Consider the following 15,001-nt stretch of genomic DNA (forward strand, 5'->3'; position numbering starts at 1 on the left):
GACGGATGTGTTTCACATGAAAACGGAACAGTTACCCTGTGCCATGCTGTTCTCCGATGTACATCTTCTTAGACAACGCAGGACAACCGAACCAAGCAAGACAACGCAGGATTTACAATTCAACATTGGCAAGACAGAAAATTTTAAGCCCTGATGGGGTGCAACAAAAATTGTCTTCAGAAACTCAAAACAGTTGACAGCGATAACAATCTTGCAAAGTATCATTCAAACCAGGGCGATAGATTGTGCTACTCAGTACAAAGCTTACTAATTACTGTCAATTGCTCAAACAGAACGGTCCAGATGGCAACAAGATGGACCGACTTAGACCTTGAATCCACGGCTGTTCCTCCTACCACGAGCCTTCTCAAACTTTCTCCCCTTGGAGCGCACATACGGCTTGGTGTGGCTGTGCGGCACACCAGGAGCCTTGCCAAAGTGCCTAACCGCCTCACGGGCATTCTTGGGTCCCCTCAGGAGGATCTGCAGAGGCAAACATTTGCAGAATAAAATGTCATGTTTTGGTAGAAAATTCAAGTGGAAAACAATGCAGAGTATTTAGGTGAAAACTAACAGCAGATTCATCTTTAACCAAATTTAAACTGCTGAACTTGCTAAATAATGGATCCAATCACATTTATTGGAAACTAGTCTGCTCAGATATAACTGCTTAGTTCATATCACAAACGACCCACAAAGGGAAGTTTTCATAGAGCTGGGATTATAGTGTGTCATCATCACAGAGTAATCAAATCATAAGGTGGATTAATTTTACCAAGAAACCTAAAGAATTACTCCCTCCCTTTTCGGTTTATAAGACCCAACTCCAAATTCACACTAACCAAGGAGTGCCTAGATAGATGCTTGACTAGTGAAGCATACATGTACACCAATCACCTTATGCAGTTCCACATTGGGAACCAAATGGGCTTACAAGTTTTAAATTTAGAGGTTTTTGAGATAGGCCTTGTAAACTCAAAAGGAGGGAGTAACTAATAGATCCCAGTAGGTTTAATAAAAGATGATGAATAAACCAAAAAGATCTTGAAATGAGCTCAGATACAAGAGAAAATGACATATCACGACTTCCCACAGAGGAAAGTCTCATAATGAGCTGGGTAAATAGTATCATCATTGCAAAAATCAGCATCAACATTTCAGTAAGAGGAAATCCAATATTTTCCGCCTCCATCAGGACAACATCAGTCATCAAGGGGTATCACCATATACTAAAGAAAGAGGAATAGAAGATTTTCAAATGGAGGATTGACTCATCAGTTCCAACAATCATTTTGTTTCAAATGTAGGGCTAATAAAGTACTAAAAACAATGCCCAAAACAGTAATAAACATCATCCATAAACATGAAGACAGATAACCGTTGTCGTCTAAAACAAGTCTGCTCAGATATTACTATAACGTTTAGATGAGATCAAACAACCCACAAAGGGAAGTATTCATAGAGCTGGGATTATAGTGTATCATCATTGCATAAGCAATCGCGAGTCGCAACCAAAACTGGGCTCAGTTTACCAAGACATCAAGCAAATAGTTAGATATGCCGAAATGCACGAGGGAGCTCAGATACAAGAGAAAAGTTCATATCACAACTACCCACAGAGGGAAGCCTCATAATGAGCTGGGTAAATAGTATCATCACTGCAAAATCATTGCGAACAGGAAAAACAAGGACCTATTGAGTTTTGCAACACAAAAAGACAACTAAACAAATGATTCCCTCAGTATAATATATTGCTCGTCAGAGGATCAGTATTAGCATGGTTAATGCATCACTGGGAACCTTAATGATCAAAAGCTAGGAACATGTTGAAACACAGATTATTTTCAAGTTCTGCAGGGAATCCATACTAAAAGCATCACCTTCTAAATTCAGTACTTAACAAAGCTAATAATCAGGTCAAGGACGTATGCAAATCAAAAGTTCAGGCACAAAAGAAGCATACCGTGTTCTCCCCCATCGGAGCACGAAGAGCAAGCTGGTCAAATGTGAGGCACTCCCCACCAGCATTGATAATCCTGGCCCTGGCTGTCTCTGTGAACCTCAGGGCAGTGACCTTCATTGCCGGGATCTCTTGGATCCTCTTGTCGTCTGTGATTGTACCAACAATCACAGCGATGCTCTTCTCGTCCTGTCCCAAAAAAAGTTACTTATGAGCAACGGAGCAAAGCCAGTAACTTATTGACGACTAATCTGTTAAGATTTCAGGGGCAAGGGGATGTGTGCACATACCTTCCCCTTCATGAAATTGGAGAGACGGCGCATGGAGAGCGGCGGGCGGTTGGTCTTGCTCATGAAGAGCCTCTTGAGGATGACGGCATTGAACTTGCTCTTGGTCCTCCTCACCAGGAAACGGTAGAGCTGCACCCCACAAGCAACGCAACAATCAGAACCCAGAAACACAACACACACAGATCTAGTCTAGTCTATCCAATCAAGCTGCTTTATACAACGACAAATGGAGAGCAACGCACGCCATCGTTTGCGACTACATGGAAATACATCTTCTAAACTAATAGTGCCATCATACATGCGGAGCTAAGTAAATCAGAGAACATTCCATTATACAGAGAGATGGATCATCGCCAAACAAGCTGGTGAGGGTTGATACCTTAACAAGGAGCCTAAGGTACACATCGTCGGACTTGGGCGCGGTGCGCTTGGTCTTCTTGTTCCTCCCGCCGGCGACGAGGTCGATACCCTGAGCACAGCAGCAGCGTCAGCGATTCGTAGCCCAGAGGAAACTCGCGAGGATCTGGAAGGAGCGGAGGCGGGATGCTCACCATGGCTGCTGCGGCGGCGGTGGCGGTAGGGTTTGTTCGCGGCTTCTTCTTACCTTGTCGGCCTCCGGCTGGGGAAGGAGAGTGGCGGCGCGTGGAAGGTGTATATAGGGAGCCGGGGGAGAGGCGTCTTGGGGGATGCTAGGGTTTTGACTTGTTGGGCCTTTGGGCTTATTATGTAACTTCTATAGGGCCCACGGAATGGGACTATTCTGTGGGCTCGTTTATGCGGCTCCGTTGGGCCTTGAGGGTTTCTGTTGGCCTGTTGGGCGTCTCCCCATGTCACCGTCTCTTCACTTCCCTTCTTCTTCTTCTTCTGAACTGTACTTGACTTCTTGAGAAAGGACCAACAAAATCGAGTGAGAGGGAGGCGGAGATGGCGAAGAGGAAGGCCGAGGCGGCGGAGAAGGAGGTAGATCGGAATGCGTTTGAGTCGGAGGAGGACAGCGTAGGCAGCAGTAACAACGAGGAAGAGGAAGAGGAGGTAAAAAGAAAAAGGAATTTTCTAGCTGCAAGTAGACTAATGTCTACTCCCTCTGGGAAATGTAGACCTAGAAATTTTAACCGGATGCTGTTTATTTGTACCAATACTAGAATACTGGCATTTCTTACTTACAGACTTGCCAATCTTCCCTTGTAGAGTTCATTCTCGTCTGCTGGGTCTCATTACGGTAGGCCAATTTTGCTCCCATTGTGTGAGGACTGGATAAGAACTTCTTGCAGACTATTTCCCCTGACAGTGGACTTTTTTTTTTTGCGAACAAACAATATGTATTAATCAGCAGGGATACAATCGTTCAGTATTTTTTTTGTGATTACATATTTACATCTTCAGTATATAACATGAATTAACTTTTTAGTTGACTCCATTCTTGTTTGATTGGTAGTTGAGTATAGGTTAACAGATTGAGCTTGATATCGCCTGGGATTTTGGTTCAGCTTGACAGCATTTCCCTGCATTTGCAGAACTATTCTGGTGCAGTTTTGTATCTATAAATGTTCTGTAAGATTTCTTTTTCTTTTTCTTCTATTCCAAATAAACCTGCTATGCTATGTGTTGAAACTGTCCTACTTTTAGTCCCAGTTTCTACATTGTTTCTGCTACAGTGAAGTCTGGCTCAGCTTCTGCTCAAGTTCAAGCCCAGCATAGCAAGGGGAAATAGTCTGTGTGCATCGATTGATGCAGAGGCCGGGAAACGTCCCTTTTTCGGAGGGAAAAAGGCCTAAATGCCTAATCCAAACGAGTTTTTTGTCCCCAGGATTGAGGACAGGGCGATCCTGAAATTCTAATACTCCAATATTAGCGAGCAATTCATCATCGATCCTTCGACCGACCATTTATATTTAGCTGCTTTCTGAAATAAGTTGATTTTTAACCATGGCAGGAAGAACTCGTTGACAATGAACATGCTAATTTGCACCCTGAAAAACCAAGTGAGAGGCTGGGTGCTGCTTCTGCATCTGCACGAGTAACTACGGAAGTTGGTGGATCCGGTTCGATCAATCTGGAGGTCAGCGTGCCCGCATCGCCGATCCAAAGTTTCTGTTACAGTGAAGTCTGGATCAGCTTCTGCTCAAGTTAAAGCCCAGGAACCTGCTAAAACCGTCAGGAAGAGGGCTGCCAGATAGAGGACCAGTTCTCTTGGGAAGTTCCTGTAATCTTTTCTGAGTTGTCTGATGTCTCAAATTAGGAACCTGTGGTTTGTGTCTCTTGCATTGTTAGTTGTAACTGATTTAGCCAAGGTCTTTGGGCTGAAAACTGGGTTTTGAGTCGCTGAAAGAATGTTTCATGGGGCCTTTTTGGACGGCGCGGTTCGGCCTTCTCCAGGGATGATCTTTTTTGTCACTCCGGGGGGAGGATTTGTGATGGTCATGTCGTTATTTTCAGAAGAGTTAAGTGAATTTGATGAAAACATCACTTAGGTCATTGTATTTTGGAAGTCGCAAATAACAGTCACCGAACTTGGCGAAATGTCTCATATTCGGTCATTTGCACACGTACAGCACCGTATTTTCAATGATGTGGCATCCATTGACTATGATTAACCCGCCAACCACATAGGCTGCTAGGTGCATGCTTGAAGTGGCACACATCAAGCTAGGTGCATGTTTGAAGTTTCAACTTTTGGAGTTTCTCCGTATGGAACTCAAACACCAATACTTTCTCTGTCCAACAAAAGAAGTTTTAACTTTAACTAAATCTGAATGCAACTATACACTAAGTCATGTCTAGATACATCTAAATTTTAACAAACTTGAGAAATTTTTTGTTGGACGGAAAAAGTAGAAAATTCAGAAATGTTGATCATGCTCGATGGGTGTATCAACAAGAGATATTAAAGATTCGCGCACAAATTTCATGCCAATGGTAACAAACTCAACCCTTCCATATATCATAATGCATGCAAGTTCTTCGAACAAGTGTCGCATCTATCTTAACTTCTCCCGGGTTGACCGTGCGAGACTATAAATGTGCCCTTCAAGAGGCAAATTTATAAGGGCAAGATTTAATCTCAAATTTCCAAGTGCCAAAGCATGATTGTACTTTCCGGTTTCTAACTTTCTCATCCAATGGATTTTGGTTTCAAAAGTACAGATGATTTTTCTTTGTGCAATATCCTAAGTGAACTTTCTTGGGAGCACTTAAAAATCCTTTTCATTTTTACGATCTCCTAATTTTCGCTTGGTATTACAATGCCATTTTTGCAAAAGGGTACCTATTGAATGAAGAAATTCCGCCTTGAGAGAAAGGTGGAGCAACGGTTCGCGGTAGATCTCCCTGAGCCGTCCAGTGTCCATCGAACGGCCAATATCTCCCCTTACGAGGAACGAGTTAAGCCAAATCGGACTTCTTTCGCGATCCCCATCCCCATCTCCATCTCCCATGGCAGAGCCGCCGCCGCCGCCGTCGCAGTCGCCGGCGCAGACGCCACCGCCCCCGCAGCAGCAGACACCTGCGGTATCCGTGCGCGACGACATGATGGCGTGCGTGGCTGCGCTGGAGGCGGCGCTGCTGCCGTGCCTCCCCGCGCGCGAGCTGCAGGCCGTCGACCGCTCCCTCCAGTCCTCCCACCAGAGTACGGACCTTCTTGCCGTCATCTATTTATCCTCCTCCTCTTGCTGATCCGCGCGGGCGTGTTTCCGGCCAAGATCCGTGGTTCTTGGTTGGTCCCAGCCCCTCGCGGGCGAGGTGTTCGTTGTTTTGCGTACGATATAGCTAGGGAGCTAACTGTTCGTTATTACGAATTATCTCTAGCGTTTTGCGTGTCCATGAGCGTTTATGTCGTGATTGGCTTCTTTGATTCCCGGTAAATTAGTTTTCAGTTGCTTAGGTTACTGAGATTTCTGTAGCCGTATTTAATTTTGTTCTGTTACTAATGCCAAATTGGAAATGATGGCTTTGTTTTTTTGCTTTTGGACAGTTGATGTTGAGAGGCATGCGAGGGATTTCATGGAGGCTGCCAAGAAGCTTCAGTCTTACTTCATCAGCCTGCAGCGCGAGGACCAACCGACGACGGAAGAAATGCTTCAGAAGGTGCGTTTTTTCAGCTAAGATCCTTCACCCGGGAATCGCTTCATTGTCGATTGCAGTTGGAGTGAACATGTAGTGCATGGTTTTGCTAGATCCTATGCTAGGGGAAAGGTGGTGATGGGTGTTGTTTGCCACTAGGCAGAGGGCTGATGGCATTTTGTACGGGTAGCACCATAGTGGAGTGATGGGGTACAAGGGCACCTGTGGAGGAATGGCTAGAGAGTGATAAAAGGAACGTGGACAGTTTTGGTTTTTATTTTTGTTGGTGTTTGTTAGTAGATTTTCCACGAGTTTATCAGCTACACATTAACCCCTAATTATATGCACTAGTTTTCAGGAATAGCTGATTTGAGGATCACCTCTTGCTCTAGTCACTTGTAGCTGTTTTTATAATATCTTGTGGTTATGTGTTTTGGTTTGCGGGAAACTACATTCCGTGGTACGAGTATCATTACAATAACTGCCTTAATTGTATTTTGACCACACTTACACTGAAAAAGGATAGGTGTGTCAATAGGGAAATGTTTTTTCGTGATTGAAGAACTTGATGTAAATCTTTTATGCTATTTTAGAGGCAATTTCGTACTATCGAAGATATATAACTGTCACATACATACTGTGATTGAATGATCTAAGGTAATCAGTAACCTTTGTTTTCTTTTTATGGTTGAAGATAAAAAAAACACATAATTACCTACAGAAATGTGCAAATAGATAAATAAATATAAATGTTGACATTGGGAGCAATTTAAATCACTTGAGGTCTTGATTCTTCTTTTATATTGTCTTGGAAGTAGTCTAGACTCAAGAAAAGTCATATGTGCTGTATCCGTAAAGCGTATGTAGGATGCCAGCTCTGAGCCATAATCTCAGTATTTTTCGTGTTTGAGCTGCAGGAAATTGCTACAATGGAAGAAGAACTGAAGACCAAGTCTGAGCTCATTGCCAAGCATAAGAAGCTCATCGAAGGGTGGCAGAAAGAACTGAAGGACCAGCTGGGCAAGCACAACACCGAGCTCGAAAGAGTGTGACTCTGCCATGTACATTCCGATTTCGTCGACAGTGACCATGAATCATACCTGGCCAAATGTTAAGTCATCCCTAGAGAAGTTGTGTCAATCAAGGCTACCCACCGTAACTGATGTGTAGGATCTAACCAGTTAACTGTTGTCTTCCTTTTGGCTAGAAATTGTTCTTCAATGACTTTGTTTTCAATTACCCCAACAAATCGCCCTGGATCAACATGCGTCTGTCTACTTCTCTGAAAAAATATGGATGGTGTACACTTTCTCGTTCACTTGATTATGAAACATGTATGATTTATCTATTTGAATGAATAATAGAGTAACTAAAATAGTACCCTCCCAAATACGACACTAATCAAATCAAATAGAGGAACCCAAATGACCAGTAGCTTTATGTACAACTTTGAAAGTGTCGATCGAGAAAGATGATGCAAGCAGGATCCCGCATATTAAGTCAAATTTTGAACTGGGAAATTTCTAGTGGTCTAGAAGCAGGACAGCGCTTGCATCCCTAGAGACAACCCACCAAAACTAATACGGACTATTAGGAATATTTCAAATATATATATTGGCGACCAACTTAGCCCTACATCAACGTGACGTGTGCCTTGTGCTCTAAAAATATCCAAAGTGTCAGAAGTTGTGTGCATCTATCCATTTTGCTTTCACTTCATCGTGAAACATGGCATCTTCATAGCTGCCCGCCTGCCCGAATACATCGATTTGAAGTCTGGCAAATTTGAAAAGAAATCTGGGCAGATCATATACTTGTGGCTAAATTTTTCATATTCTTGAGAAATTTTTTGTGACAAAATATCAGAAATCAGAATACTGTGTATCACACGCATATGTAGATTGTTTCTAGTATGTAGATTGTTTCTACTCTCTCCGTCCCATATTAAGTGACTCAAATTTGCCAAAATATGGATGTATCTATGCCTAGAAAACGTATAGATACATGTAATAAAAAGTCACTTAGTATGGGACGGAGGTAGTAGTTGTGAATGCTCGATGAAAACAATGTGATCATGATGCCACAAAAACGCAGCTTAATATTAATTTACTGGATTATCCATGACACAGTCTTCCTTACACATGATGAAGAAAATCTACTAATGGTGAGAAACCTGGATTACAACATTAATTCACCGAGTCAATACAGCTCAAGCTCTTTATTTCTTCGCGTATGTGATGAGCATTAGGTTATCTTTTGAAATTTTGAAGTTCTGAAGAGCGCTCATAGCTGCCGTTGCCTGCCCCTCATCTCCATACTCCACGAAAGCAATACCTGGCTTTGCTTCGATCATCCTTGCTTCCTTGAACCCTTGGTACTGGCAGAAGAGCATCTGCAGCATCATAGGGGTCGTGTCGTGTGGGAGATTTTGGACGAAGAGGATGTTATTTGGCACAATAATCTCTGGCATCATGACCTTCGGTCCACCACCAAAAGGTAGCTGGGAGAGCTGTACAAGAAGAAGGTCAAGCCAGTAATAATGTGAAGAAAAATAACAGAATAAGTGTGAAAACGTGCCCATCCTAATATCGACATATGTATGATGCACAAATTTACAATCCCCACCTAAGTCTAATGCTACTCCCAAAGCTGACTGGATCCCTTTAGTATATTGAATGCCAATTTTATTTAACCACTGGCTTGTGCACAGACATCTCCCATATAGAATGGTGACACAGCAGGCAGCATGTCCAGGTAAAGGCGTTACATAAGGAAATTTTTGTATGAGTGGGGCTTGGTGGTCAGCCACATGAAATAGCAAGAAGGGGCGTAGCATAGGGCACAAGAACACAATGCAATCATCACTATAGTCTATAGAAGTCTTCCAAAAAAACACATGCAACCATTCTACATAAGAAACGGAAAACACATGAATGAGAAACAAGATGCCTAATCAATTATACAATACTTACTGGAGGAGCCCCATAAGCACCAGGATAGGCATTCATGCCTAAGGTACCCTGGCTAACATCGTGGTGCTGCTCACGCTTCTGCTTCTTTTCAGCTGCAATATTCATCAAGAAATAAAGTAAACTAACGAGATTTGCTCTCAAAGTTAAAAGTAAAACAAGTCGACATAAGCCCGTAACAAAAACTACATGTAAAGTTCCTCCTAGCTCTGTCAACATAGAGCAAGCGTGTGTGAAGCTAAATCCCATGAAATGAGTTGATAACTGATATCAGGTTAGGTGACAACTGCTTTATTGCCCTTCACTTCAAATTAATACTTGTATTCTAGTAAAAATAACAAGGTTCTATTTTGGGGGAGTGTGGTTATTTTTGGTGAAGTTTCGGTACTTGGTTCAAATTTGAACTGAATACCAAAACTTTACAGAGCAGTACCAGTCTTCCAAACAGCCTCTACATGTAAGAACCAGGCAAAACAGGATCAGACAAAGACACAATAAGAAATATTACTCCCTCCGAACCAAATTAATTTGGTCAGATTTGGTCTAGATACCCATGTATCTAGACACGTTTCAGTGTGTAGGTTCGCTCATTTTGAAAAAAAGCTGCGACAATTAATTTGGATCAGAGGGAGTAGTATTTTTAGACAATCTGAAATTTTAAGGCAACTGAGTGCATCTATTTAGTTGGTTTAAAAAAAGTGCATCTATTGAGCTGGTTAGAAAATTTTGCATTTACAATGTAACCTAAGAAAATTGTTAACATGGTGTAGTGAAACCTACCATCAGTTGGAAATTTGTAACCAGGGGACAGTGGGGCACAAAAATAGTGTACGGTTGAATCGGGCTATTTTAACGTTCTAGTGGTAGTGCATATCCACAACTCATACTACAGACCCTTATGGTGACACCAGTACCTCCTGAACCCAATTTATTGGAGTAGTTGCTAGACACCATTTCATGGATTCATGCAAGAGTCCGTCTCCAGCACATCTTTCAAATTAAGTTTTGTGATATATATTGAACTTAGTACACAGTGTTAACAGGTGAAAGGCTAATTATTTGCAAAAACCCTAATGTATCAACAAATGATATGCCAATTATTTAACATAAACCCTAATGTATCCAAATAAAAGAAAGTAGTGTAACTCAAGCACTCGGTAAAACATTGAATGCAAGAGTACATATTAATCAGAATCTTACGTTTCTCATCAGTCCTCTTCCTTCTTTCTCGAGGAACAAAGGTGCCATCAGCTTTTGCTACAACATCTGACTTGGTCTTGGCATATTGAATTTTCTGAAATGAAACAGCCAACGTTTCACATGGGACAAATATAGTCCAGCTTATTGGAGCCAACATATAATGCAAGAAGCAGATGAAACGATAAATGTGGATCGTATTCAGTTCAGTTTGAACAACTGAGGCATAGTTTGGTCTATACAAATGATTTAGTAGTAGATAATAAATGGCATATCATATAAGCGCAACAAGCTAGTTTATTATACTGGCTATAAAGTTGTTTGGGTAAACACAACTTGCAACTTTATAAACAAACACAACTTGCAACTCTTATAAACAACTGAACAAGCCATAGTACTATACCAGAGCTGGTACTAGTACGTACTCCCTCCGTCCCATATTAAGTGACTTCCTATTACATGTATCTAGACGTATTTTAGTATATAGATACGTCCATATTTAGACAAATTTGAGTCACTTAATATGGGACGGAGGGAGTATGTTTTTTCTCTCTTGACATGGTATTCATAACCCTAATAAGCCTGACTAACTATGCTAAGGGCAACATATCTAGCAACATTAGCATCAAATGATGAGAAAACCAAAGCTGCAACCACTATTAAGCTCTAAATAAACTCACCATAGGTTTGTCATAGAAGGGGAAGTCTTGCATCCTCTTCAAAGCCTCAGTTGCTGATGCAACATCTTCAAACACAACCCATGCCTGCCCTTTATGCTTCAAGGTCTTAAAAGCAAGCACTTCAAGGATTTTCCCAAACTGGGAGAAAACGGCATTGAGGGACTTCTTAAGTTCTGTAAGGATTTCAGCAAATTATATTCAACTATATCAGGCAGCTGCATTGGTCTCAAAAAAGAGAAAGTAAATAAGATTGAACAGAAACTAGCCGCATAGGAGAATAGACATGGACTATTGAATTTATAGATGCGGAACAAAATGTGTAACTCAAACAAAGAGGATTACCATCACAAACTAAGAGGATTGTTATCAGACTAAGCAGATCTCTAGCTCTAAGGCACGCTAGACCACCGATTCCCAAGATATCTGCAGCAATCCTCCATGAGAGCATTACAGAACACCTTCTAGGGGTTTTAGGTGCTCGAGAATCCAACGAGAGAATGCACGCAAGCTTCTTCCTCACCGGGGGAACAACGGAGACGCGACGGGATTACACGGCGAAAAGAAGAAAGAAATTCGCGAGAATCGCCCTAGGGTTTAGACAGGGAGGTGGGGAGCAGGGGGCAAACGGCAGAAGGCTCCAACCAGCGGATGAGCGAGCGATACCTTCGAGTTTGGTCTTCTCGTTGAGGTTGTTGATGTAGATGGTGACGTTCGGCTGGACGCCATTCGCCTCCCCGCCGCCGCCGCCGACCGCCGCCTCGCCGCTCATATCCTCGTCGCGCAGTCGCAGCCCAGAGCTTTTCCTCTCTAGACTCTTCGGTTTCGTTGCCCAGGCAGGCTTGTTCCTCCCTGTTCTCTGCGCCTTATTTTGCGCTGGGCCTTTCTCCTTAATCTTGCTTCGGAATGTCTAATTGGGGCCCTTGTTGTTGGGCCGTAATATTTGCAGCTTTGCTCTGCGTCAAAATCGTCATGAGATTGATAAAAAGAATTGGTGGTACGTCATAAAAAGAATTAGACGGTGCCCCGCACGTTGCAGAAACTTTTAGTTAACATAGAGTATTCAAAATTGAAGACATATACTTCTTCCGTTTCATAATTCTTGTCGAAAGATTCATGTATCTAAACACTTTTTAGAAATATATACATCCATTTTTATCAAATTTGAGACAAGAATTATGAAACAGAGGGAGAAATAAATTGTAAATTGTTCACTTAGTGGGGATAGCTTGATGGTAATAACATGCATGCATGTGCAAAACTATGAGTTTTTCGCTAAATAGGTGTGAACAAATTAATTATGTGATGATGTGGTATGTTTAGAGAAATCAAGTAGTGTGTTGCTTATACTTAGATATAGAAGATTGTTTTGGGGTTTGTGGTAAAAAAAACAGTCCGATTTTCTTCTTCCACAAGAATGTGGTAATCACAAAAACTAACTACTTCCTCCGTTGCTAAATAAAGTATAAAAAATCTTATGTTTGTCCTAAGTCAGATTTCTTCAAGTTTGACCAAGTTTACAAAAAAAATCAAATAAGTATATATTGAAAATATATATAATCATCAAATTAATAAAAATTAGTTGGAGTTCTAGATTTTGGTAGATTTGAACTTGGTCAAACTTGAAAACTTTGACTTAGGACAAACTTAGAACTTCTTATATTTAGGAACAAGGAAAGTATTTACAATCAAATTTTTTTTACAAATTAACTGCCCTTGTATGTTGTTAGAGATGCATGGTCCACTTTAAATCTTTAAAAAATTCGAGTCTATCACTGAAATAACTGCCCTTGTATTTTGTTTTATTTTTACAAATAAAAGTGCTTTAAAGAAAGTACTAACAAAAACTTATGTTGTCTCTCGGAACAAACCACACAAACTCTGTATAATAGTTGACCGGAATTCAAGTCCATCATTCAAACAAATCTATAAACTCTATAAAGTTAAAACCCACTAAGTGCAATTAATTTAGCAAGCAGCACATGCAGTCTGTCCACGTCAGGATTCATCTAATATATAATTTTTGCTCAAAAAAATATAATCTATAATCAGTTTATTCTCCAGTTATTTCCCTGCGAGGCGCCTAGATACCACTTCCTCCCATCGTCTCTCTGCCTTCTTCACGAGCCAATTCTGCAGTTTCTCCCCTCTTCAATTAACTTCAACATTTATTCCCGTCCTGGCGGTCCTGCTAATCTTCCTCCTGCGCCCTTCCATCTCCCTCTGCAGCTTCTAGCCTCCCTGCTGTCCCTTCTTGCTCAAGCCCTTCATCCATCCACTCATATTCCACTTCAATTCGAGCTCCGTGCTCTGCTGCAGCTGGGATGGGGGGCCGATCTCTTCCTCGGTCTAATGGAGGATCCTTGCAAGCTCCGAAGGAACAACTCCCTGCCTGCAGCACATGGGATCGATCTGACGACTCTTCGTTTTGCTGATGCTGATGAGTACCGATCTAGAGGCTGTCAGATTGAACGTTTGTTCATGGTCATGGCTCACACCTGATGGAGATGTGTTGCCTTTCGGCGGATTTTTTGCTGTTATAGTCTCTGCTGTGAGAGAATTCCTTTCTTTTTGATCGCCTGGGATTTAGCCTGGTCTAAGCATTTTATATTTGTCAGATACATTCAGACTTTGTTACATCTTAGTTTCTTGCTATATGCAGTGGAACTGGGGAGGCTTTATCCTCCCTGTTGATCTAAAAAATTATCCCACTTCAACGGTATGGATCTCGGCCTCTTGCAAAGTTGATCTAAGTAATTGGAATTTTTCACATGCGGCATGGGATCGGATCGCTCATAATTTATGGAATGATTTACTTCCTCGATCAAGATCTCTCATATAAGTGTAATTTCTCATGCGGCTTGGGTCAGGTATGTATTTACATTAGTTCCCTAAAATTGTTGAGTTTGGTTTTAAAGTTGAAAGCTCATAATTTATGGATCGAATCAATTTCTTTCTTGATCAAGATATCCCTCAGATAAATTGAAATTTCTGTTGCGACTTGGGTCAGGTATGTACTTACGTTAGTTCCTTAAAACTGTACAATTTGGTAGGTCACTAGGCCTAGAATTCTCTTTGATAGTTTCAGCAGCCGACTGATTGCTAATTGTTAAAGTTGGAAACTCTTCTTTCAACAGTTTGTTCCATGTCTACAGCATGTATGTCAGCCCTTGCGGGAATTTTTTCTTCAGCAAAATTCTTTGTTGAGATTGTCATTTTGCGGATTGATAAAACTTTGCCAAATCATTCGGTTGAGAGAGTGCAAGCACTTCTCCCTAATATCTATAATTATTTCGTGTGCGCAATTTGTATTATGATATAAATGGATTTCAGGCCTTTATCTCTCCAATAAGTTGGTGCACATAGACATTAATCCCATGGAATTGTATGATTTTATTTAGTAAGTTTTTTTTATTTTAGACAATAGGCTTTACCCTCTGTTCCATTTCATCCAAAAAGAAACAACATCGTTAGCATTTAGTGAGTTTGCTGTTGAAATATTAGTGTATGATTTTTACGTCCATGCATATTCTCTCATGGTGGATTTTTCTTTCTTTTTTAGCAAAACTTTGCATGGTTTATCTTTGTAGACATTCAAATTTCATTGTCAACAACAAATGTTGCTACGGATTTCCGCGCTGCGGGAAATCATCTAGTTAAGAACAAAATCAAACCCCAAACTTTAGTGAACTTATTGTGTGAGGGTTACTGGTTGTCCTCTAATCAATCGACCGTTTGGATTTTATCCCTACGATATCATATATTCAAGGTCCGAGTTTAGTTGCTTCTGTTGCAGAAGCAGAATGCTAACCATCCTCTTTCTCTGCTATAAAAAATACATAAAAAGAA

The 15,001-nt window shown here is 41.3% G+C and overlaps 4 protein-coding genes, 1 long non-coding RNA gene and 2 other non-coding genes across 7 annotated transcripts; 3 read left to right on the top strand and 4 right to left on the bottom strand.

The window, feature by feature from the left end:
• Positions 1–141: 141 nt before the first annotated feature.
• Positions 142–2,962, bottom strand: LOC100840309 (60S ribosomal protein L18-2). Its single transcript, XM_003568848.4, has 5 exons — positions 2,802–2,962; positions 2,630–2,719; positions 2,251–2,379; positions 1,964–2,149; positions 142–483 (listed from the first exon to the last, which is right to left on the bottom strand). Exons 1-5 carry the CDS (start codon positions 2,802–2,804, stop codon positions 325–327), a joined length of 567 nt encoding a protein of 188 aa, XP_003568896.1. The 5' UTR covers positions 2,805–2,962; the 3' UTR covers positions 142–324.
• On the bottom strand, positions 1,575–1,664 carry LOC112271234. The gene has a single exon (XR_002964226.1). It is a non-coding gene; the product is annotated as a small nucleolar RNA SNORD29 (small nucleolar RNA).
• Positions 1,732–1,800, bottom strand: LOC112271212. Its single transcript, XR_002964205.1, has one exon. It is a non-coding gene; the product is annotated as a small nucleolar RNA snoR53Y (small nucleolar RNA).
• Positions 2,963–3,120: 158 nt separating the features above from the next.
• On the top strand, positions 3,121–4,770 carry LOC100840618. Its single transcript, XM_003568849.4, has 2 exons — positions 3,121–3,282; positions 4,184–4,770. Exons 1-2 carry the CDS (start codon positions 3,175–3,177, stop codon positions 4,379–4,381), a joined length of 306 nt encoding a protein of 101 aa, XP_003568897.1. The 5' UTR covers positions 3,121–3,174; the 3' UTR covers positions 4,382–4,770.
• Positions 4,771–5,682: 912 nt separating this feature from the next.
• Positions 5,683–7,657, top strand: LOC100840919 (mediator of RNA polymerase II transcription subunit 28). The gene is made up of 3 exons (XM_003568850.4): positions 5,683–5,875; positions 6,221–6,333; positions 7,227–7,657. Exons 1-3 carry the CDS (start codon positions 5,683–5,685, stop codon positions 7,359–7,361), a joined length of 441 nt encoding a protein of 146 aa, XP_003568898.1. The 3' UTR covers positions 7,362–7,657.
• A 721-nt stretch (positions 7,658–8,378) lies between these two features.
• On the bottom strand, positions 8,379–12,007 carry LOC100841222 (U1 small nuclear ribonucleoprotein A). The gene is made up of 5 exons (XM_003568851.4): positions 11,819–12,007; positions 11,156–11,328; positions 10,479–10,572; positions 9,282–9,373; positions 8,379–8,818 (listed from the first exon to the last, which is right to left on the bottom strand). Exons 1-5 carry the CDS (start codon positions 11,922–11,924, stop codon positions 8,528–8,530), a joined length of 756 nt encoding a protein of 251 aa, XP_003568899.1. The 5' UTR covers positions 11,925–12,007; the 3' UTR covers positions 8,379–8,527.
• A 1,244-nt stretch (positions 12,008–13,251) lies between these two features.
• Positions 13,252–14,673, top strand: LOC112271144. Its single transcript, XR_002964063.1, has 2 exons — positions 13,252–13,703; positions 13,815–14,673. It is a non-coding gene; the product is annotated as an uncharacterized LOC112271144 (long non-coding RNA).
• The last annotated feature ends 328 nt before the right edge of the window (positions 14,674–15,001 follow it).

Source organism: Brachypodium distachyon, chromosome 2 (genome assembly GCF_000005505.3).
Source record: "Brachypodium distachyon strain Bd21 chromosome 2, Brachypodium_distachyon_v3.0, whole genome shotgun sequence".
NCBI classification, from domain to species: domain Eukaryota; kingdom Viridiplantae; phylum Streptophyta; class Magnoliopsida; order Poales; family Poaceae; genus Brachypodium; species Brachypodium distachyon.

Bases quoted from the DNA above. Each gene is read 5' to 3' on its own strand.
- LOC100840309 (XM_003568848.4), bottom strand. The intron at 2,380-2,629 runs GTATCAACCCTC...TGTGGGGTGCAG, and splicing joins ACCTTAGGCTCCTTGTTAAG to CTCTACCGTTTCCTGGTGAG. The intron at 484-1,963 runs GTATGCTTCTTT...TTGCCTCTGCAG, and splicing joins CTCCGATGGGGGAGAACACG to ATCCTCCTGAGGGGACCCAA.
- LOC100840618 (XM_003568849.4), top strand. From the start codon at position 3,175: ATGGCGAAGAGGAAGGCCGAGGCGGCGGAGAAGGAGGTAGATCGGAAT. The intron at 3,283-4,183 runs GTAAAAAGAAAA...TAACCATGGCAG, and splicing joins ACGAGGAAGAGGAAGAGGAG to GAAGAACTCGTTGACAATGA.
- LOC100840919 (XM_003568850.4), top strand. From the start codon at position 5,683: ATGGCAGAGCCGCCGCCGCCGCCGTCGCAGTCGCCGGCGCAGACGCCA. The intron at 5,876-6,220 runs GTACGGACCTTC...GCTTTTGGACAG, and splicing joins CCTCCAGTCCTCCCACCAGA to TTGATGTTGAGAGGCATGCG. The intron at 6,334-7,226 runs GTGCGTTTTTTC...TTTGAGCTGCAG, and splicing joins CGGAAGAAATGCTTCAGAAG to GAAATTGCTACAATGGAAGA.
- LOC100841222 (XM_003568851.4), bottom strand. From the start codon at position 11,924: ATGAGCGGCGAGGCGGCGGTCGGCGGCGGCGGCGGGGAGGCGAATGGC. The intron at 10,573-11,155 runs GTGAGTTTATTT...GTTTCATTTCAG, and splicing joins CCTTCTATGACAAACCTATG to AAAATTCAATATGCCAAGAC. The intron at 8,819-9,281 runs GTAAGTATTGTA...CTTCTTGTACAG, and splicing joins GTGCTTATGGGGCTCCTCCA to CTCTCCCAGCTACCTTTTGG.